This window comes from Diaporthe citri (assembly GCF_014595645.1).
Source record: "Diaporthe citri strain NFHF-8-4 chromosome Unknown scaffold_10, whole genome shotgun sequence".
Taxonomy (NCBI): domain Eukaryota; kingdom Fungi; phylum Ascomycota; class Sordariomycetes; order Diaporthales; family Diaporthaceae; genus Diaporthe; species Diaporthe citri.
In genome coordinates, this window is record NW_025064855.1 from 1,357,613 (window position 1) to 1,380,160 (window position 22,548).

At 53.6% G+C, this 22,548-nt stretch overlaps 8 protein-coding genes across 8 annotated transcripts; 3 read left to right on the top strand and 5 right to left on the bottom strand.

Moving 5' to 3' along the window:
• Positions 1-525: 525 nt before the first annotated feature.
• Positions 526-2,779, top strand: INS49_003575 (uncharacterized protein; the record flags this gene model as incomplete). The annotated part of the gene is made up of 3 exons (XM_043164369.1): positions 526-1,372; positions 1,522-2,241; positions 2,322-2,779. 3 exons carry the CDS (start codon positions 526-528, stop codon positions 2,777-2,779), a joined length of 2,025 nt encoding a protein of 674 aa, XP_043019134.1.
• A 2,124-nt stretch (positions 2,780-4,903) lies between these two features.
• On the top strand, positions 4,904-6,012 carry INS49_003576 (uncharacterized protein; the record flags this gene model as incomplete). Its single annotated transcript, XM_043164370.1, has 3 exons — positions 4,904-5,157; positions 5,231-5,611; positions 5,667-6,012. 3 exons carry the CDS (start codon positions 4,904-4,906, stop codon positions 6,010-6,012), a joined length of 981 nt encoding a protein of 326 aa, XP_043019135.1.
• Positions 6,013-10,715: 4,703 nt separating this feature from the next.
• Positions 10,716-11,156, bottom strand: INS49_003577 (uncharacterized protein; the record flags this gene model as incomplete). Its single annotated transcript, XM_043164371.1, has 1 exon — positions 10,716-11,156. One exon carries the CDS (start codon positions 11,154-11,156, stop codon positions 10,716-10,718), a length of 441 nt encoding a protein of 146 aa, XP_043019136.1.
• A 1,809-nt stretch (positions 11,157-12,965) lies between these two features.
• Positions 12,966-13,799, bottom strand: INS49_003578 (uncharacterized protein; the record flags this gene model as incomplete). Its single annotated transcript, XM_043164372.1, has 4 exons — positions 12,966-13,034; positions 13,114-13,180; positions 13,245-13,600; positions 13,665-13,799. 4 exons carry the CDS (start codon positions 13,797-13,799, stop codon positions 12,966-12,968), a joined length of 627 nt encoding a protein of 208 aa, XP_043019137.1.
• A 2,160-nt stretch (positions 13,800-15,959) lies between these two features.
• On the bottom strand, positions 15,960-17,114 carry INS49_003579 (uncharacterized protein; the record flags this gene model as incomplete). Its single annotated transcript, XM_043164373.1, has 6 exons — positions 15,960-16,074; positions 16,136-16,268; positions 16,435-16,725; positions 16,817-16,872; positions 16,940-17,018; positions 17,081-17,114. 6 exons carry the CDS (start codon positions 17,112-17,114, stop codon positions 15,960-15,962), a joined length of 708 nt encoding a protein of 235 aa, XP_043019138.1.
• Positions 17,115-17,907: 793 nt separating this feature from the next.
• INS49_003580 (uncharacterized protein) lies at positions 17,908-20,043 on the bottom strand (the record flags this gene model as incomplete). The annotated part of the gene is made up of 1 exon (XM_043164374.1): positions 17,908-20,043. The coding sequence occupies one exon, from the start codon at positions 20,041-20,043 to the stop codon at positions 17,908-17,910; it is 2,136 nt and encodes a 711-aa protein (XP_043019139.1).
• A 358-nt stretch (positions 20,044-20,401) lies between these two features.
• On the top strand, positions 20,402-21,592 carry INS49_003581 (uncharacterized protein; the record flags this gene model as incomplete). The annotated part of the gene is made up of 1 exon (XM_043164375.1): positions 20,402-21,592. The coding sequence occupies one exon, from the start codon at positions 20,402-20,404 to the stop codon at positions 21,590-21,592; it is 1,191 nt and encodes a 396-aa protein (XP_043019140.1).
• Positions 21,593-22,022: 430 nt separating this feature from the next.
• INS49_003582 (uncharacterized protein) lies at positions 22,023-22,339 on the bottom strand (the record flags this gene model as incomplete). The annotated part of the gene is made up of 2 exons (XM_043164376.1): positions 22,023-22,047; positions 22,113-22,339. The coding sequence occupies 2 exons, from the start codon at positions 22,337-22,339 to the stop codon at positions 22,023-22,025; spliced, it is 252 nt and encodes an 83-aa protein (XP_043019141.1).
• Positions 22,340-22,548: the final 209 nt, after the last annotated feature.

A 22,548-nucleotide genomic window follows, 5' to 3' on the forward strand; every position in this document is an offset into this window, starting at 1 on the left:
GTGGCCGCTAATGTAATGGCTATATGTAGCACAACTTGAAGATGCACGGAATGGCACCGACAGATCACCTCTGTGTGTTCTGGCATTCACGCCTCAAATGACCCTGCCTAAATGTCTCAGATTGTGGAAGTGTTTTACAGCTACTAGGCGGTTTGTGCATTGTATGCCGAGGTCTCGAACGAAGACTGGTCACTCCAGCCTAATTTTCCGCTTTGGGATAAGTACACGCAGTGGAGCTGTCCGCTGCCTAACGAGTCGCGCTTGGCAATCAGCATGTCTCTTTGGACACCCACAATGCCCGGTACGCCAGCAAGGCAACGCGCGGAAGCCTGACGCTATTTCATATTGGGAAGTCTCGTCAGGTTTCGTCTCCTGTCCTCATCGAATATAAGAATGCTAGCCTCGTGCAAGCACAGCACGCTCGCCGCTTTCCAAATAATATCTCGACCATTTTTGCAATCTTGCTCAGCACTCAGCCGAACTACTTTGTGTCCTCTGACCATTAACAGGCCTCCCCATCCCAACATGGCGCGGTTGGAGCTGGGCCTCGACGAGGACTTTGACAACACAGGAGACGGGCAACTCAAAGTCCCCGGGTTCTGCTACTATCATCAGTTCGAGCTGGACACCGAGGAAAGATTCCGTCATGGAGCCAATGATTTCCAACAGTCACCTCGCTTGACCGCCAGAGAGGTGGCCATGTTGGGAGTCATGAACGCCTTGACCGACAAGCCAGACTGGCATAAGAAAGTCTTCGACGATGAGATCGTTGCGAAGTGGAAGCAGGAGGCTTGTGCTATCCCTCTCATCAGCGATATGGCGTGGGATTGGTGCCTGGCTGAGCTGCGGGACAAGGCCAAGCGATTTGAGAGGATCGGTCGGGTCCTTGTCCTCGATGCCGGATCGAGGCTTTCCAAGTCTGATCAGCGAGTACCAGAGTCCCTCAGACAAGAACTGAAGGATGCTGTCAGACCATTACTCAACCGACCCGATGATGAGCGGGACTGGCACCCTGGCTCGGACGACAAGGTGCTCAACCTCGTGCATCCGTCTCTTTTCCCCTTAGTATACGGGAGAACAAAAGTTCTGGTCAACGGAGGCAAAGTGCCTCTCGACTTTGCCAATGTTGAAGGACTTGAAGGTGCAGAAATCGCGCCGCATCTTACAGCTACATCTCAGCCCTCACGTCCCCTCCATGGCGACGGTACCCACGGGGGCATGTGGTCCAAGGAATTCCAATGGCTTCCCTGCGAGGTTGAGTTTACTGAAGATACTGGCACCAACGTTCATATCTCTTCCTATGTTAACAATCTTCATCCCGCACATCATGCCGAAGTATACACGGCAATCGAGAAAGTCATTGCGCTTGCAAGTAAGTTGGTTCCAAAGAATGTGGCTCTTCTATTGCGGTCACGCCCAGGCCCCCTGGAACTTAACGAGCACTCTGTTACCGCCTTTTCACATCTTTCCCCTCGTCGCCCTCGTTTTCCAAGCCGAAGTACTCTGCTGACCCAGCCACAGTTGCACCTTGGAACGAAGTCCTCGTTCACGGGTATCACGGGCGGGCGCCACCACGCATACGGACATACGGAGCCGAATTCGGACCGGGGCTACCGGAATGGTGTGAGGGGCTTGATGAAATTACAAGAAACTGGGAAACCAACCCGGAGGCCTATGAGGCGGCTAAAAAGCGGGTACTGGATTACATGGGCAAGCCGGACACCGCCACTGATGACACCGCGGATGAAGAAGATCTGATGCAAGAAGAGTCCGATGACGAGTCCGAGATCGATGTGGAAGAATACGGACTCTCGGGGGCCGCGGATGAGTTCTACCGGCGGAACATCCGAAAGGTCATCCACCCTGAGCCAGGGGTCTCGTTTTCCTATGCGCAGTGGAAAGCCGGGCTGACTGGCAATGCGGTCGTGCCGAAGTACCGATCCTTCAGTTTCCCCGATGCGCTTGAAGATAGCAGTGGGGACGATCATGATTACTACTCGCTTCGCATCCAGGACGACTTTCGCGATGAAGGGCTGCAGGTGATCATCAAGCTCTCCAGCATCGAGCTGACGCCAGGAAAGCCGAAATATGAGGGAGGCAACTGGCACATCGAAGGCATGTTGAATGAGCATATCGCAGCCACAGCTCTCTACTACTACGACGTTGATAACGTGACGGATGCGAAGATTTCGTTCCGCACTGAAGCGGAGCTGGATGGCATGGAAATGAGATATGAGCAGGGTAAGTCGTCAGGGCCAACAGCACCAACCAAGCCCCCAGGAGTAGGGAGCGAAAAAGGACTAACAGCATGCCTTTAAAAGATGATCACGCCCCTCTGGCTGAAATATTCGGCATCGCCTCCCGATATCTCCGAGATGAGCGACCTTTCCAAAACATCGGTTCCGTCACCACGCCCCAGGGCCGCCTTCTCGCCTTCCCCAACACGCTCCAGCACAAGGTCGAGCCATTCGAGCTGGTCGACAAGACGAGGCCGGGTCACCGGCGGTTCCTCGTTCTCTGGTTGGTGGACCCGCATTACCGCATCTGTTCGACACGCAACGTGCCGCCGCAACAGGAGTCGTGGTGGGACGGGAATGAGACCAAGCCAGAATCTGGCACTGATGCTTTGGGCGCTGCGACTTCGGACAGTGAGGTGGCCAATGGTCGGATGTCGGTCGAGGAGGCGAAGGAGTTGAGGCTGAAGCTGATGGCTGAGCGGACAAAAAAACAGAAGCACATGGAGAGCTGGTCAGAGCAGTATAACTTCTGTGAGCACTGAGCAGTGAGGTTGGAGGTTTTTAATGACGAGTGCGTTGAAGTATTTGTCGTATGTCTGACGTGAACATGGTAATACCATACTACTAAAATGAACTTGAAGGCTGATAAACTCTGACTCTAATTACATAGCGACTAAGCATAGTTCTCACGCTTTTCGAACCCCAGAAGATCTATGAGTAGCCCGCGACTGCGACGACTGAATGAGTTCCGCGTATGAACTGACAAAGTAAAGATATGCGGCAAGAGTCAGCCGCGTGACCGAGTATATGTGGATTAGCTGTGCAGTAGCATGGTTCTGGGTATGACTTTAAACGTCGAAGACGTCGATCGTGGCTGCAAATCTATCTGGAGGTGGGTACAGCTCTGGAACCGCAAAGAAGCCCGCCCCGGGAACAGCGTGATCACTATACCAGTGCATTGGCCGATGATGACTTGGCTAAATCCACCCGGCCTGAGGGGGGTTCCTGGATGTAGAATGGATGACTTCTGTTAGTGTTAGATTACAGGGTGCGTTGACGACTCAGCAGTGTCCACGATTACGAACCCGCACACAGCGGCGTAGGCTGAGAGAGTGATCCTCACCGAGAGCAAATCCTGAGATCGGTCGCCGGACGCGCAGTCTACTTGGTAACGTGGATCTGGCGGTATTCGTGGAACGCCTTTTCTCAACCCTTCTGGTAGTCTTGGCCCGATTTATAGTTTCTCTCGGCGTTGGATCCGCAAGCCACATGGGCATACCGATATGGCAATCCCGGGCCAACTTTAGCACATCACCACAGGCTGGACGCGCCGAAAATGTCCGTGGTTCCCTGACAGCGTTCCTAAGCTCAGCAACTTACTGTTGTCTGGATCGAAAGAATGGTAGCGTGCGAGGCCGCAGTCTGCCCATCAGCAGTCGGGAACAGAATGTGTGGGCCTTGGCCCGTCAGTTGACGAGTGGTCAGCCAGCTGTGTGCCTGGAGTGGTCTCAAAGTTGATATGCAAGCATCAGCTGCACCTGAAGATTCACTCGGAAGGCCAAGGCCCCTGGTTGCGTAGCTTGCACCACATGGACTTATAGCACCCTGGTGGTTTAACGTAGCCAAAGCTTATTGACGATCAAGGCAATAAACAAATAGTCCTGCCCAGAACGTCGGTAATAGCCGCCGTGATCGAAGACGACCTGACGTGCTCTTCAAGAGTGCATCTCCATAAAGGCGAAACCTGAGGATTTGCACCATGAGAAACTACAGTATCATTGGGGCCGGTGCTGCAAAATTGGCAGGCAGTCTTGGCTGCAAACCTTATTACCCACCTTCATTTGCACTGGCTGGATCTGTCCGGTAGCGAGGGTTCGCCTGACAAACCGTCATGAAACAAATCTTGACACGCCACCATTCGTTCACCGTTCGATTGTAAAATTCTACACGACGGCTTGCAACCTTTCGGCTGCATTGGGATCCCCTAAAATGCTTGATTAGTAGGTGCATAGCCTTCAGCTAACTCCTATTCAATCCCCATTGCGAAGACTCCGTGGAAAGAGTCGGGCATAGGCTTAGGGCCTTAGGGGCCCCGAACGGAGAGTGCAGGAATTGACTCGTCCGCGATACCAGATGCGGCCTGCTGAGACACTAGAAGCGCATGTTGGGCACATGGGCTACCGTGGTCCGCCGTCGATCAGGGTGCATCAGACGGACACATGATTCGTGCGTGAAATAAGCCACTCTGCTCACAAGTGTCTGCAATGTCTCCCTGCTAACAAATGCGGTGACCCGGGACATTGGGCGTGCCTGGTCCCGGCGGCACATCTACCGATCTCAACCAGGGACTCTTGTCGAACCCATCCATGGGGGAGATCTTTCGTGACTTTCCGCTGCCCAGAGCCGCATCAAGGGGCAGCCTCAACTTCAAACATGGCTGCAATAAGGTTATTCGGGGGGTCCAGCACTCCGTCGAAAGCGCGCGCCCGACATCCCAGGGATTCCCTATAACAAGCCCGCTGGCCCTGCCACCCGGGACAAGGCGTGGGATCGTCTCATCCCTTCTTGACAGCGCTACTTTGTATTCTAAACCAACAGTCATTCGTTGCCTTGCTAGTACTAGGCCCCACGTTCCTTTCGCTCGCTAGAAGAAAAATAACTTCAAGATGTTCTCTCAACGACTTCTCACCCAGACCACCCTGGTCTCCCTCGCGTCGCTGGCGGCCTCGCAGTCTGCTATCCAGTTCGACGGGCGTGTTCCCGCTGGCACCCAGCTCTCTGCTTTCGATTCAGACAATGGCCTGTTCAACCCGAGCAATGTTTTCGGCAAGAACTTGACCTTTAGCCAGCTCTTGAAGTTTCCCGATGTCCCCCCATCTCTCTTTGACGTGGGCACTGTTCCCCTGGAGGTCACCATCAGGTATACTCGGGTCACCATAGGCCCACACATTATGCCAAAAATTTCAGGAATGATTCACTAATACTCTCCATAGCGACCAATCCATTTTCGCCCCCAGCGCAGACAATGTTCAACTGGGTTTCCGCCGTGCCGAGCTTCTGCCTGCCAGCAACAACGGTACCGACCCGTCTACCCAGGGCGTGAAGAGCCTTCACTTCAGTCTCATGAAGGACACTGCTCGCCCCCTCAACCTCTCACACGAGTACCAGCTTGCATTCGTGGAGAGCAACGACTTCAGCACCAACCAGTTCGTCCTCAAGACTGGCACCCTCCTGGACACCGCCACCCAGGGAGGTGTCGACCCGGACAGCCTGATCCTGTTCGGCAACGTCAAGCAGAGCCAGATCCTCTTCAACACCGCCTTCACCGAGGGCGTCTTCCACAACTTCGGCCTGACCCTGGACTTCAATGCCAAGTGAGTTCAAACACCACACCCCAGACAAGTACAACATATACTAATCCCCTCGCAGCACCACCCAGGTCTTCTACTCCACCGGCAACGACCCCCTCGCCCAGGTCACCGAGCCCCTGACCAACGACATCAGCGGCCAGGGCCAGTACCACTTCGGCGTGCTCAAGAAGGGCGTCAACGGCGGCGCCGACATCACCAAGGACGCCCAGCAGCCCACGGGGATCGACGAGGGCATCATCTTCGGCGGCATCCTGCAGGAGGACAACTCCGCGGGCCCCATCACCCTGTCTCCCTCGGGTGCCACCAACGCCACTGCCGCTGCCACCAACGCCTCGGCGCCTTGCACCAAGAAGAGGTCTGTCGGGAGCATTGCGGGTCGCCTGCAGTACGTGCGCCAGGCTTAAGTGTGGGCCTTGATGGCATCCTCGGTTAACTTGGGAAGAGTTGGCTGTGTCTTGTAATATACCATCTAGCCTTCATGCAAGCTCGAGCAGTAATCACATAGAAATATACTGTCGAGATTTACTACAAAGCCTTTTCGCAGAAGAATTCCAGACTGTGTGCTGGGTCGTGCTTTTCGTGGATGTATCGATGGGTGGCCTCGAACGGTCACAGCTGACGGATCATACGACGCTGAGCCACGGCAAGTTGATGGTGACTCGATTCTGGAACACACGAACATCCAAGGTACTTATTTGCTATCATGGTCCCGATGACGAGTTTCTTTGAAGGTCTAGCTCGCTGCGCCCATTTGTGCAGTTCTGATTTTGATGTACAACTGTATGCTTTGACAACCAAATTGCGACACGTTCCCACGCATACCAAGAACTGCTGGTTTGACGTTTTACATGCCGAGGTGGTGGTTAGTTAGCTGTTGCTACTGCTGTGAGAAACGCCTGCTTTACGGCGTACAAGAAGTAGAACATGCGTCTCATCGTCCATCGCGACAGATGGGGAACTGCCTCATCATACGGACAGTTGTTGACTTGGAACGAATTAGACAATTGGACAACTCGGTAGATCAATCAAAACGTGCGAGTGCTCTATCACGATCTTTACTGGTTATCATTTCACTGCGATATGTGGATCTGGAGCGGATCAATAGTGAAACGTTACGGCGGCCATCGTCTTGCCAATTCCATGAGTTGGGGCAAGATGGGATCAAGGGGTTGTTGCTTTTATATCGAGCCCATCTACTCGCACATCAAATGTCATAGAATACTGATCCTCGCCTATGGACCGGCAGTGTCGCAGCGGCATGGTGCCTGGTGGTGTTCACCAAGTTACAGCCGGCCTGTGAACAAAATTAAAGAAACAGCCTGGGATACTATTCATAAACTGTCAGTAGTTCAACGTCTCCGATTCATTTCCGAGGCCTGAATGACCATCTTAATGGATCAATTCGCTATCCTTCCCAGGTATGCCAGCTCCTTTCCCTTGGCTCGCTATTCTCATTGAGACTGAAAGCGGGAGAAAATCGGACGGCCAGCTACAAACCTTTCGTATCCAGACGAGCCTCCTTCCAGAAATTAACGGCTGAAGAAGATGGAGTGTGGTTGTGTATCATGAGCAAAAAGTCCCCCGCCTCATTTCGTGCGACCACAAATGATTGATGGAGGAAAAGATCACCATCTGATCATCTTCCGAGCCAGCCCGGCGGAGGTTCAAGTTTAACGAGTAGACTTAAAGCTAAGAGAATCCTAGTATGCAACCGCCTGGGGACCATTCTGTCACTTTCAATGCTGCTGCTTGTCTCAAGTTCTACCGCTCGGAGGAGCCCAATTATCCTGCCGTACTGATGGGAGGGGCCTGATACCTAGGTAGATTTACCCTGGTCCAGAAACGCAAGAAGGAAGAGGCTTACCCCGACAGTTTTATCCTGTGGTCAAAATGATTCTGAGCAGCCCTTGCTTACAGTAGGACACAAGCAACGTCACGGCAGTGTGGGTATCCAGACATTCTAGTTAGGGGATCCGCAGACTGCGAGCACGCGCTACATCCTCCGTCAACGTCATCTCTTATCCCAGAGCACGATCCAGTCGCAGGGTCTAGCGTTGATCGAAGGATCCATGAGCGGGGCCCAGAGGACGCATTTTATGGTCTCTGTGAACTATGCTGCCTGGTCATGTCTAGGAGCGGTAATCTCCGAATGTTCCAATCTCTCGTTGCGGGACCATCTAGTCGCTAGACGCATGTCATACGAGAGGAGCATCATTGCCGGACTTAAGCATATAGGCGTGGCAGAGACGCCCAGCATATCACTCTTTCAGGCCCTTGTAGCGGGGGTAAGTTGAGCCCCAGACTTCACGGAATCCACAGAAATGACTAAATGAGACGAAAGGCAATGTTTGCCTACAGCGTGGGCTGTTTTGAACGATGTTGGCTATTCAACTCTGCCGCCGCGCGCACTTTCATCGCTGTGAGAGAACAATCGTCTATGCACATCACACCCGGAGAAGGGAACGACGGATCTCCCGAGACCCAGAGAGTCTTTAATGTCTGCTATATGCTCGATAAAGCGTTGTATCAATCATTTAATCGCACTCCTAGCCTGCCTGACGTAGAGTGGATTGCCCCTCTCCTCGGACCATATACTAGTATGGAGAAGGCACCAGATGACTACGTGCTGGGAATTTGGTTGGAGCTTGGAGAGGCACAAGACCGGATCAGTCGCACCACGCAGACCTCACAAAGCTCCATAGAACGGATTCTGAATGCCCAGGCCCTCCAGCGATCAATGCAGCGAACGCAAGCAAGGATTGAAAAGGTTATTTCAAGATTCACAAATCTGTTCTTGTAGTCAATGCTAACAGGGACCCATCTTCAGTTTCATGAGATCCATTCCCTAGATGCTTTCTGGGATTGCGAAATACAGGGAGTCAAGTTTGCCTATTATGCAATCATGGTCTCAATTGTGCGGTTGCATCCCAACTTGTCCGCCCATCCGATTCTTCAGCGGCAAGAAGTGGAATACGCCAAGCAATCGTTGACTTTCCTGAGTCACATGTTCTCTAGGACGATGCTGGAACCTGACGCTTCTGCGATCAGAGCATCGGCTGCTTGGTATGACGAAGCTTAGGGAAACTGCTACGCATTAGCTTTGCTAACACGTGCGCAGGAAGATGTTCTTCTACCCTCTCTCGCCCTTCTTCACGTTGTTTATACACATTGTGAAAGAGCGCGATTGGAACTTATACTGCTTTCTCTCAAATGTTATAAGTATACTTTCCAAGGTAGCCTGGACTAATCAACCTGTTTTGGAAGTATTAGCGTTGCTGCGTTAATTCTCCACCTCATTTTATCGATACTTCCTGCAGGTTCTGATGAGACAAACACCAGAAGCGAGAGCAACAGTACTGGCGTGGCTTTGTCAGGACATCTAACCAAAGACTACAGCTCTGGGCGAATCAACCAAATCGCATCAGGGTCTCAAAGAGTGTCCATGGATTCGTCCAATGGCAGCTCTCTGATGGAAGACAATTTGGTTGATTGGACTGAAGGCTACATGTATCCCTTTCAAGCTTATTTTACGGATACGCATAATGGTGATGCTGAGGAACATGCACTTTTATCATTCGTCAATTTTGAAAAACAGTGAATATAATTTTTAAACAAGTTACATTCATATCACCGAAGTATTATAAAAGTATGTTGTCGAGATTTGCTACAAAACAATATGCAGTAGGGAATTGTAGACTGCGTGCTGGATCATGCTTCCCATGAATGTCTCGATGAATAGGAGATTTCATCATGGCTTTGGCATGACCAGTGCTGGGCTTTGCATTTCCAAATCAAAATCAGCAGCATAACGGAGTTCATCAAAGCCGTGCCAGATTGCTTCGAGATGAGCCAATAATTCCAACTGGGTCTATGCTCCGATCTGATGGAGGTTCTATGTAGCCACAGCCGCATAGTATGTGCTGGTACCTTCCCATGCACGGCTTGCGTCTTCCACGGTAAAATCGGTTGCCCCTGAAGTGCTACCGAAATCGCCTGAATCTGCTTCCTAGCATGTGCAGACTCCCGAATTACCCATAGAGCTGTTGATCGGTATTTGCAGACGGACAAATATCCTCCTCCAGGCCAGTGTACCAGTTGGCGCATGTCCAGTGTTCATCAACCAACGGCCGGCTTTCAAATGAGGTTGGTGAGATGTGAAGGTCTGCTGTTGATATCCCTCATATTTTCCTGAATGCCAAATATTTGCGATGCGTTTCTGAGCGCTAAAACTCATCTCTCGTTCATTATGTTTCCCAGTCATGCCATCCATGATATCTCAGCTCGCCATTCTCATCGAGACTGGGAGCGGGTGTGAAGTCGATGGCCAGCTTCGAACGTTTCGTATGCAGAAGAGATTCCTCCCAGATACTGACAGCTGAAGAAGATGGGGTGTGAAACCACAATGAAAGTCGGAACCCTTCGTAGCCCGTGTACTTGTCGTGGAATGATTGTTTCCAAAACTCGATCCTCATCCGACCGAAATCTAGCTCAGAACTTCTCTGTGACTCAATTTCAATGATCGCACTGTGCAATTTTAGCATGTGTCTTGCGGCACGCCCCACAACTTTCAAAAACCAATCCCTACTCGGCGGATGCATGGGATCGCCTGCCTTCACGATTGATCCTTGGAGCTCCAGGAACTCGAGGTGTGGCCAAGAGGGACATGCCGCGAGTTCAGCATCTTCGATTTTGTTGCGGAAATGCTCAAAAAAGAGGGACAAGTCCATAGAGCTCCTAAGTTTTAGGGATCGGAGACGATAGCTGACTTCACGGATAGATGGAACAGAAAGCCCACTTAGGATGTCACTGGGTCCCCCGCGCTGTTCTGGTTGACCTGGACTTTGGTCAGCCAAGTTTCATTGATCAAGCTTTCGGGGGCATGGATGGCCAAAAAGGGCTGTGGGTGCCTCCTCTTGTCTCTGTCGGTGGTCAAGGGGACGAGATCACTCACGATAGGTGAACGGTAGCGTGAGTTCCAGTTGCGTAAGGTCCGGTGTTAAGGAGCGGAGGCCATCAGTGAGTACTAAGAATAATCTCATTAAGTCATGGCTCAAATATGTAGCTTCGTAAGAGGTGGAGATGCTCACAAAGAACATTCGAGTCCTTTTCAGTCTCGTTTGAGTAGCACCAACGGCTGAGATGCAAATTGGCAGTAGTCAACCGCAAACCCGCTGGAGGAGTTGGGATCCATGTTGACATGCAAAGCTCCAATGACTGGAACAACCGGTAGATCGGGAAGGCCTGTCTTCCATATGGACCGTCTAAACCCTTGAGGGCCGATGTTGAGCTTGACGGTGAGCAGAACATCTGGGGTCCATGTGCTCAAAGTTTCGGGGAATTTCGCAACAGACTTGTAACCACTGCCAGTGCATTGAGTACCATCAACAACTGAGAACGAATCTTCTCCGTAAACGTTGAGCTCTACTTGACGCAAGTATCGGCGTCTTGGTCCAGTGACGATTTTTGAGAGTGTGACGATGTCGTGATCTTCATCAGTGAGGTTGAGGTTCTTGAAGAATCGCTTCTCAATTTCTTCCCGCCATTCCATGTTGACGCACGCAAGCTGGGCCAGACACGGTGGCTGTTTGTGCTGTCTTTGCTGCACAAACAAGATACCACGACGGGACTGCGGCATCACAGGGCTGCTTTGTGTCATCACCAGGTTGCTTTGAGTCAACGAAGGGCTTCTTTGTGTTCGGCGCCATTGCCTCAGAGTTGCAGGGGCATCATCGACCGCAATTCTGGTGATTTCTTTACGCAGTTCAATAGGGAGCTTGATGAAGTATCTGAAAAACGGGGTCGGAGCGAGTGTCGAGCGAGTGACAAGGCAGGAAGGGGTTGAGAGCGAGTGACTTGCTCATGTGCAGGTTTGACGAAGCAAAACGGCACCCCGATATCGATATCAGCCATGATGGATTAGGGAGACCGAAACCATCGAAGAAATTGTTGTCAGTATCTGTGATGACAGTATCTGGTCGACTCGTCGTGGATTCAACTTTCGATTGTCGCCAAGGAGTTGTCATGAGAGAGGAGGAAGGAAGTCGTGGCGGATACAGAAGGAGGTGGATGGGAAGCTGGACTCTCTGACCGCAAACCAAAGTCACGTGCTCGCGCTTCTCGAGATCAGTGCCGTTTGCTATTGGACAGATGCTCCCCAGCGGAGGGCGGTGCTTCAGAAGCTAGAGGGCAAACAGGTTGTCGTCAGGTAAGGTGGCCAATGCTTGCTCGTTGAATGAACTTGCTTCTTTGGTCCTTGGAACACCTCAGTCGCTTCGAACAAGAAGCTGAGCGGTGGCTCATCGATGACACCATGCCATAGGTATCGCGAGTCGGTGTGGATGATTCGGCAAAAGGCAGGAATGGGTTCAAAGTAGGTGTTGCTCTGTGATTTCGTCCGATATCAGCTGTAGCGTTTGCACCTAGAGGCCTAACACATGTTGCTTAGCAGTTGATCGTGATCAGCCCTCGACGTCTTTCAGATGAAAGCGTTTGCCGGACGGGCTGAATCGAAATATCACCTTGAATTTTCAACCGTTTGTCCAAGGGCCGTTTTCCACTTCCTAGGCCAGATAAAGTGCTGTCACAGAGAAACATGCTCGACCCTGGGCCGTAGAACCAAGACAAACCCAAGAAATACGAGAACAATCGTGGAAGAGTTGTACCCATGTCCGACCTCTGGTACTTAGCATCCAATGCAATGTGGCTCTATCTGGGAAACGTGTGAGCAGGTAGACCGCAGTCCGGCTTTCGTCCCTTTAACAGACTCAACCGCAACTCACCATAATTCAGTTCCCAAGACAGATGAAAAATTGCTGCAACGCCTTTTTGACTACGCATGACAACTTTGTACAAGGTGGCAGAGCGAGCTGTATCTCCACGGGTGAATTTTAATCTTCTACTTTAGTAGCCTCAGTAGCCCTTGAATTGTGCTTATTGCCCTCTGAGCTCCCCCAAACCTTGCAGGCGCAGCACAGAACCATCCAATGCCGGCCCCAGGAGTTTGTAAACCACTCACCTCCATCACCGTACGCAGACACTCAATGTAGCCAAGACGTTTCAAATAGCTCTACACTCTCAGAAGTGAGGCGCAAGGCGATTTCCGGCAAATACTTATGGGAAAACGCTGCCGTATCTTTAGATAAATCAAATTCACCCATGCATTCAGAAACAACTTGCATTAGTATTAATCGCAGTCTAATACACACAACTCTTTCCTGCTCATATGACTTCTCTCTTCTCCAAGTGCTCACGAACGCTCTCATCTCGGCTCCAGCCCGTGGACTCCAATGGGCATCTTTTCCCCTCCGGATTAAGTCTACACTTCCACTTAGGTAGACAGACGTCAGGTTGGAGAGCTCTAAGCGCCGCAGGTCAGATCGCCGGTACCCTGGTCAAATGTACAGCGGCTGCTGTAAGTGTAGCTCAACTACAGGCCGACATGATTAGTTCTCAGAAGTCTTTACAGGCACGGCACCTGAGATAGGTAGATGGGAAATTTCACTCACGTTGATGAAGCCACCGTCACCCTGGGTGTAGAACTGGTTGTTCGCAGTCATGTACATGCAGTCGTAGCTGCACAGACAACATTAGCCTCGCCCGACATTTCATCGATGCCTTGGGCAAAGAGATCACTCACTCAGTGTTGAGCTGACCCAGCTCCAGCTTCGCCGACACCAGCCCGTCCATGCCGGCGGGGTTCTGCAGCTTGTAGCCCTTGTTGTAGCAGATGGCGGCGGGGAACTTCTGGTAGTCCGGGTTCCGGGCCCACATCTCGGCCGTCGTCTTCTTGGAGAAGTCCTCGCGGGCCTGGTTCCACTTGCCGAGGTTCTTGATGGTGTCGGCGCCGATCTCGACGGCGATCTTGGTCAGGATGGCGGCGCCCTTGACGGCGGCGATGCCGGCGACGACCACGACCGGGGCCACGCGCTTCTGGAGGGCCTCGGAGGTTTGGTCCTCTGGGGCGGGCGCGACGGTGAACTTTCCATCGGTTCCCTGAAGGCGCATCATTGTCAGCGGGAATGGCAGTGAAGTGGGTGTGCTGATGACAGGGTATTACCTTCTGACCGGTCAGATCAACGGTCGTGGAGGGAGGAACGTTGGCATTGGGAGGAGCAGTGGCTTGAGGAGCTGGAGCAGCCAGGGCAGAGGCGCAGAGAGCCAGCTGGACAATGGTTGAGAGAGTGAACTGCATGGTGGATGGTTTTGGTGGATATGAATCTGAAAAGATGGGAAGACGAGTGCCGAAGAAGCTCGAGAAGCTGGAGGGTTGGAATAGTGTTACGAATGAGGCTTGATGTGATGATGCCGACTAAACGAACAACGAGAGGAAGACATGGTCTTCTTGTAGACTTCATCATGGCCTCATCAGAGCCGGGCGACGACGTCTACTTCTGTGAGTCCTCGGCAGTATAAGCGGAGGCCTTGCAGCTCTCGCTACAATTTACCGGTTTGTCTTCCGCCATTTCGCCGGTGCCAGAAGCAATTGCAGGCTGTATGAACGTGGGATGAAGCACATGTTGCCAGAACTGGTGGTTCACAGCATCTCCTCCCAAGACGAGCCGAAGTCTAGCCCAATTCGCATAAAAGGATATTCTACGATCTTCCGTACTTCACATCATGCGCATGGGTGCCTCGCAAAGCTTACTTTGATGACAAGGCGTCAAGTCAGCTGCGCTTTGGGCACCTGGGAGGGACGCCATAGCCCTGTAAGCCGTTTGTGCACCAGATCGGACGAACACCAAGACACCTCCTGACAGGAGAGGCGGCGCTGCGCCTCGTCCTCACGAACCACTGTGGACGACCTCCCCTGCCGAGCCGTTCTAGCCCGTGCCTCTTCCCAGGACTGGGCTAGCCCGTCCCGGACGGCAACCAGCTGGCTCAAAGCTTATTCTCGTTTCGCTTCACCGTTGCCAATCGGATTCGCGAGCCAGAGGAACACACCCCCACCGACAAGGAACCAGCCGTTGAGGCTGCAGCCATGCGGCTGAAATGCACGTACGCCTGCTTCGCGATATATCTGGGGTGGCCAATCGGGCTGTCCCGTCAGATCTGGGTTATACCGGCCTACCGGGGAAACATCTGCCGGGCCTGTTCCTTTGCGCGATCCATCCGATTGCTGAGGTTTCATTGACAGGTCGCCTTACGATCCACGACTCGTGGCCACAGCGGCAGAGCGCGCGCGACGGTCGCGAGACCTCCAGATGTCATCCGAAGTCTTTCGAAGAAGAAGCCTTTGGTCAACCCTCTTCTAAGTTAGCCGAGGGACGGCCTATTGCTGCCACAGAAGGCTGCAACCACCATCGCGGGACAAATAAAGCCCCAATCAAGGTTTCACAGTATGCGAGCCAAGCAATGAGAGGAAGCCAAATCCACACTTTCAGAGCCCGAGCTCGGGATTATTGTAAGTCCCTCTTCACAACACCATATGGTGCGATGGTCTACATTCCCGAAAACATTCCAACAGCAAAGACCCTGCGTAGCAAATCCCGTCTTACTGGCGCAATTTAAGGTAATTTGTACCAATTTGCACTACATCGGCCCGTAACTCTAAAGCTCAGGATGTGTGGCTGGAACCCTGATTGTCCTGTCCCAGACATAGTGGCTGTGGAATTGCATTATATGCCGGCAATCGACCTGCAGAAAGCATCCTTCTTTGCAGTGATCTAAAATTAGAGAAACAGATTGAATACTTACAGATTGTAAGAATCAAATTGCCGCGATGTGCTGAGGTGGCAGAATGGAGGATCCTACATCATCTGATTGCCCTGAATTGTTTGAATCAGGCCTGTGATGCTCGCTAACACACAAAACGGCTCACAAACGAAGTGGGCCACGCCTCCTGAGGATTTGGTGAATTCTACCGGGACAAATCCGCTCCATAGCTGAACTCGCTTCGAGGTAATAGAAACGGATAGTTTGCCAAGGGATAATGTGGCCGTGTTCTACGCAAGGGCACGAAGACTTGCAAGCGAAAACGTGCACCCGAAAGAGAGGCCTCATGACTCCTTATTAAGCGCTAGATACACTGGCTTTGAGCGAGCCAATCGCGTCTCACGAGTGGCCAAGACATCGTTTTCCAACCGACAACTTCCGTCGGAAGTACAGCATCCAGCCCTTTTCGCCCTCGATTCTAAACGTAGACCACGGCAGTCCAAATAACTATCTCGGCTTGACAATTCGGCCGTATGCTGCAAAACTTTACAGACTGCTTTGCAGCAGCCCCTGAATCCATCTCCGAAGCGTGAGGCGCTTCGGACGCTCCAGTCAAAGGCGCGGCAGTATCACTGATACTGCAACATGAATCCCTACCATTTGCTGATGTGCAGCTGGCCTAGCCAAATAGTGTGTGTGTTTACGGCAAGCAGTAGCCTCCGTCCACTATGATGTCTGTTCCGGTGGTGTAAGAAGCCGCATCTGAGGCAAGGAACAAGTAGGCCCCCTTAAGCTCGTGGACTTCGCCCTCACGCCTAGAAATAAGGTGTTAGCAAATCGCTGCACACAGAACCTGAAAAAATCCGACAAACTCACCCCATGGGAATCTTGTCTTTCCAAATCTTCTTGGTGTCTTCGGAGACGAACGTTGAAATCTCCGTGGCGATGTATCCCGGCGAGACCGCATTAGCACGAGCGAAACCCACCCACTCAACGGCGAACGACTTGCCTAAGGACGTGGATGCTCGTCAGAGAACGCACATTCCCTCCATGATCAAAGGATGTTCGGGGAAACATGACTTACACATGTGGCTCACACCAGCCTTGGCCGCATTGTAAGCCGCCTGCAGCTGTGGAACATTGACGATATGCCCAGACATGGACGCGGTGGCGACAAAGCTCGCCGCCGTAGCCCTCGAGCTTGTTGCCCGCGAGGTCGAGGCCCGTCTCCCTCTGCCGCCTCCATATCCTGCCGCACGTGCGCGCGCAGTAGAAGACGCTGTCGAGGTCGTTGGCCACGACCTTGCGGTAGTGCTCGAGCTCCCCGTCGATGGCGGGGCCCTGGGTCCAGGGGATGCCCGCGTTGGCCACGAAGACGTCGAGGCGGTTGTTGAACTCCTTGATCTGGGAGTTGACGGCCGCCTCGACCGCCTCGGCTGACGTTACGTCCACTTGGAATGCGCGGCCTGTGGTACTGTCAGCGATTTATTGTCGATGAGCAGAACAAAAGCTGATCTCGGAAGGGCTTATCCGTCTGTGGAACGAAAGGTCACCAACATTTCACGCCGTATTCGGCTTCGATTTCCTTCGCGCGCTCTATCGCCTTGGCATTGCTGTTGTACCATATGATCACGTTCGCACCCGCCTCGGCGTACGCATGGGCGACGCCCAAGCCGATACCAGCAACCCGCACCCGAGACGATGGCGGTCCGCCCCTTCAGAGAGAAGAGGTCGAACACCTTCGTCTTTGAAGACGCCGCTGATCGTGGTCGAATATGTCAGTCAATCGCCAGAATGGAAACGATGATGGCGATTCCTTACCGGTGACATCGTGATCGAACTTGCCGTCCTTCATTGTGAATCTATGCTATGGATGATGTCCCTCTACGGCGTCAATCTTGAATACACCCTCATGTCGAAAGTGCTGGGACCCGTGAGGTGTTTATACACCAGATGCTGACTCGCGTCGGCTACCAACCGCTGCCGGTTTGCTTGGCCGAGCTCCTGGTCACGATGCCGCTCCGCTATATAGGCGGTGAGGTCCACTTCGAAGCGGCTAAGAAACAGGAAATCCCCAGATCTCTGGGGTTGAAGGCCCATATCGGACCCGGGGCCCCACGGGCGCTCGGCCCGACTTTGGACACTATGCATGGTGTAATGCCAGAAGAGGCAGTTCCGTCAAGTCCCAAGGTGTTTTCGCCAGGCTGTCCATCTCTTTAGCCCATTCCTTATCCCACGGCAGAATACCGCTTGGCAAGATGCAAGAACCACGGGTAATTAATCGCTAAAATTCGACGACTGCAAGGCCAGCAATGTCACCCAGGTTGCTCGAGCTCTCGTCAATATCAGCCAGCTTGGTGTCGTCGTTTTCGTGCAAGGTTGCGCCATTTCTGTAGCCTGCTGTGTCTGGCCCGTAGTTTGACCAAAACCCTGAGCGCTGACACATCCACCAGACACTTGTTAGTCTGTGATGTCCATTTTCCTGACCACACGGATGTTCGTTCGAAGGAGGGAAAGGCGCTGTTTGGTTTGCTGTAAATAAAGGTATTAAGCTCGCCAGTGCGATGTTTCACGCGGCACGGAATATAGGTGAAACGGGCGAGCATTCGCTCCTCGGACAGCGCGAAGTCAGTAGCGCCAAGTTCTCATTACTGTCCCTCTGTCAAAGCCCTGGTCCAGTCGAACTTCCTCCACCTCTTCTTGAAGGCCTCAGCACGCGGATCGCCCCGGCTCCATCTTCCCTGTTTCTTGATGTTGTCGGGCTCGCAGTCCATCATACCGCCAATAATTTCCCTGGCAAATAGATCACCCTTCGGCCACCTCGCAGAGTCCTCCACAATGTGTCCCAACCCACCGTCGATTGTGAACCACACGTGGAAGTACGGCATCTCCTTGGCTATGCTCCTCCGGAAAGCGAGCTTGCCAGCCCCCTCCCTTGCCTTCTTGCCGGTGTCTATGAGTTTCTTGTGCTGGCTCCACTCCTCCTCGGTCGAGAGAACAGCCTCACGGAAGAAAGCAGGCGCCGTGTCGCCAAGGTCCCACGGGATCGGAACCGCAACCAATGCGGCGTGCAACCGGCGATGAGGGGCGGCCGCGTTTTCGTAGAAGAGCACTTCGCGGCCTTGTTCGTGGTACAGCCTCGTGAGGCTCTTCATGAAATTGCGAATCTCCTCCCACTCATCGTCGTCGCACTCGAGCAGGTTCGTCCGGTGGCCGATGGGCACGACGACGGCCCCGCCTTCGGCGCCCTTGAGCTCTGGCTCGGTGGCCAGCGTCAGGTACACTCGCGTTCCAAGTGCAAGAATTGGCGCAATGGGCTGGTCTTGTGGTGGCTGTCGGTCCTCGTGGTGGCACAGCGGGCAGCTGTCGAGAACCTTGTTCATCTTCTGATACTCGTTCACGGCCATATTCTTCAGGTTGATCTCGGATTTGTGCACTCGCTTGGCCAGCTTCTCGGCATTCTCATCAAGATACTCCAGGTCGTCGTCGAATTTGGCATCCTTGGCAATGCGCTCCGCAAGTCGAACGCCCTCGCCGCCTGCTTGGCCCCTGGTGCGCCGCTCCTCGCGGACCATGTCATCGATGGTCATGTCCTCGTTCGCCTCGACCGTGCCACGCTCCCGGCCGCGTTTGTTATCGATGGCCTTCACCTCGTTCCTTGTTCCTGCGAGCATTCGGCTGTGCGTGGCGTCCAGAACCACGGCCTTGTCTCCGCTCGCTGTACCGTTGAAACGTGTCAAGGCCGTATTATATTCTGCTTCGAGTTTTGCAGCACCTGGGGTCTTTCGTAGTTTTGCCTTCATTACTTGTGCGCGCATGCGGTTGAGGGTAGTCTGATCGACAGGTGGAACGGCATCCTCCATGACGGCTCCTTGCTCTGGCTCATCATCTTGGTCGTAGAGCTCTTCTTTTGGTGGAGGACGGGTCTTGGCCATGCGTTCTTGGTACAGCTCCCCAGTAGGCTTCTCTGCACCCTTGTAGCCCTCTCCATAGACCTTGCGCCTATCCATTACGATCTTCTCCTCCCGCGCATTATCAAAATCCCTCAAACTTCCGAAACGCTCCTCGCCCACTTCGTCCGCGGAACGGCCAGTCTGTTCTGCTGTTCGGTAGACTGCGTTGAGCTTCGTCATCCGCCATTGAGAGCCTTCGTCGCCGAATGTGTAGTCGACTTCATTCGTCAGCTCATCGAGATCGTTGGCCGAGGCACCACTGGCACCCCCCAAGCCTGTATTTAGTTCCCTGTGGTGAATGACCCGTTCTGGGACCTGCTTCGGAGGTGGCGTCTTCTCCTTCTTGCCACGATGGATGTAGTCGATGTCTATTGCGCCGGTCATCCAGGAATCTCTCTCCAGGGGGGCGGCCTCGTCCCGAGGTAGCTCTTCGTCTGGTACAGGGAGCTTCTCCTTCGGATCCGTAGACGCAAGGAAGCCTGGCTCTTCATCTCCGGCCTGGTCTCTGTCCCTATGCCTGTGTCGACGCCTCCTGGAATCATCTTCGCCGTCTCCTTTCGAGTGTCGAGACCGCTTGTGTCGGTGGCCATCCTCGTCAGAATCGTGCTCCCGGGAGCGATCGTGCCTGCTTCTGTGGCCGTCTCTATCCCTGCTCCTTTCCCTGTGGTGTTTATCATCGCGATTGCGATCACGCCTGTCTGGCGACCTCGAGTTTCGATGATGGTGGCGATGCCTGTGCTTCTTCTCGCGTTTCTCTGAGCGTTCTTGCGCTCGTTCTCTTTCGGCCTTTTCAGCAGCAAGCTGCTTCTCGAAATCGTCAAGCCCGTCCATTGTAGACGGGATACATGAATTGAAGCAGGCCAAGGGTCCGGTGACGCTCGGAATAATCTGAGCTGAAAGGTCGACAGTTTCAGAGGGGCATTGACAAGGAGAGCATTTCAGGAATTGAAGCTGTGACGTGATGCTCCCAAATCCTCGCCATGCGGTAGCTCCAGAAATACTGCAAAGCTGCTGCAGGGTTGTTCTGTCAGCGGCAGGCAACTGGAGCCAGGCTCCCCACAGTGACATCGATGGTGCCCCGCAGACACCAGGGAAACTTTTCATGTGAGCTTGCTTCCCTCTGTTCAAACAAGGACCCAACCACGTGCCAAAACTTGGAGCACCGCCCTCGACGAGGCAAGCAACGACAATGGCATCTGCTTCGACAGCATCAACCAGCCAGCCTGTTGCCGAAAATGGCCAGCAGCCTGTCGCCGTTGTATGCGTCGGCATGGCCGGGTCGGGCAAGACGACCTTCATGCAACGCATCAACGCTCACCTCCACGGGAAAAAAGACCCGCCCTACGTGATCAACCTCGACCCAGCGGTGCTGAACGTCCCCTTCGACAGCAACATCGACATCCGAGACAGCGTCAACTACAAGGAGGTGATGAAGCAGTACAACCTGGGCCCGAACGGTGGCATCCTCACGTCCCTCAACCTCTTCGCGACAAAGGTCGACCAGATCCTCGGCCTCCTCGAGAAGCGCACACAGCCCGACCCGGCCAACCCGAACAGGAAGCCGATCAACAACATCCTGGTGGACACTCCCGGCCAGATCGAGGTGTTCGTGTGGTCCGCATCGGGGACGATCCTGCTCGAGAGCCTGGCCTCGAGCTTCCCGACGGTCATCGCGTACATCATCGACACGCCGCGGACGAGCTCGACGTCGACGTTCATGAGCAACATGCTCTACGCCTGCAGCATTCTCTACAAGACCAAGCTGCCCATGATCCTCGTGTTCAACAAGACCGACGTCAAGGACGCAAGCTTCGCCAAGGAGTGGATGACGGACTTCGAGGCCTTCCAGGCCGCGCTCCAGGACGACGAGAACAGCAACGCTTTTGGCGGGACGGAAGGCGGCGAGGGCGGGGGCAGCGGGTACATGGGGAGTCTACTGAACAGCATGAGCCTGATGCTGGAGGAGTTCTACGCGCACCTGAGTGTCGTCGGCGTGAGCAGCATGACGGGCGCGGGTGTCGACGACTTCTTCGAGGCGGTCGCCGTGAAGGCGGAGGAGTTCAAGAGGGACTACCAGCCAGAGCTGGAGAAGAAGAGGAAGGAGAGGGACGATGCGAAGCGGGCGACGAGAGAGAAGGAGCTGGACAAGATGATGAAGGGCATGTCCATGGCTGGCCTCGCTACAGACGAGAAGAAGGACGGCGACGGCGACATCGATGCCATCAGCGACCAGGACTCAGACGAGTACGATGACGACGAGACGGACCGCCATGGCCTGCAAGCGAGATATGAGGCGGCGATGGAGGGTGGCGAGGAGACTCTCAGCCAGGAGGCCAGCTTTGCAAAGTTTCTACACCAGCAGCAGAAGAATCAAGGCTAGACGTGGGGAGATTTTGAGGTTCTTTTGGGATTTGTCCCCATTCGGGCGAGTATGGTCGTCAAAATTGCATATCAGGGCGGAGTCTACGCAAGGGGACAGGGTGCGCATCTGTGTGGCGTTCGGTTTAGGGTCTTGATACCATCAGACATTGTCTAGAAAATTCATTTGGAAGTCATTTACTCCTCAACTCCAGATGATCAAGTGCTCCGCCCGTTCAGTATCGTTGAGGGCTGTCTCTTTTTGTCCTCATGCTCCATATAGTTCAGCGCCGCGGTATTCTGCAGCCAGCCCTTATCCCTTCCATCGGTAACTTGATGCTTTTCAGTCCTCCCCCGGCCGGGAACTGTGACTCGTCCGTATGTCATGCCGCTCTGACCAATCGTCTCGCCTCAGATGTGCCCTCATCGCCCATGATAACTCAGGGTTGCCTCTATCGGGCTTCGAATTGGATCATTCTGTGTTTTGAAAACATCAGCCCAACTGTCTCTCTTGCTATTCAGGCATAGTCGGCCTGACTCACCTCTTTGTCCGCTCCTTGTAGAGCACACGACACCCGCAGTCCTTACACCGGATGGGGTCGGCCTTCTTGAGGTGGGTCGAGGAGCCGCAGTCGCCGCACAGGTACTTCATCTGGACGTTGTCGTCGCGGAATTCCGGGTTGAAGGCGCTGGGCTTGGCCGCCAGGGCAGCGCCGCCGAAGCTACCGCCTGGGGAGCCGGTCGGGACGGTGTAGCCTTCGCGGGACATGGTCAAGGTGATGCGAGTGGTGCGATCGGATGGTAGAAATTCGGTGTGGCTGGTAGCATGGGAGGAGATACGGGGGCCTCTGGGTGATGAGAGGTAGTGCCTGACGAGTAGATGTCACCGAGAGCAAGCGAAGCTGTCAGTCAAATGTTGGAGTTGAGGCCTAGATGAAAATTGGGCGGTCGAGATCGACACCGGCAGAACCCGAGCTT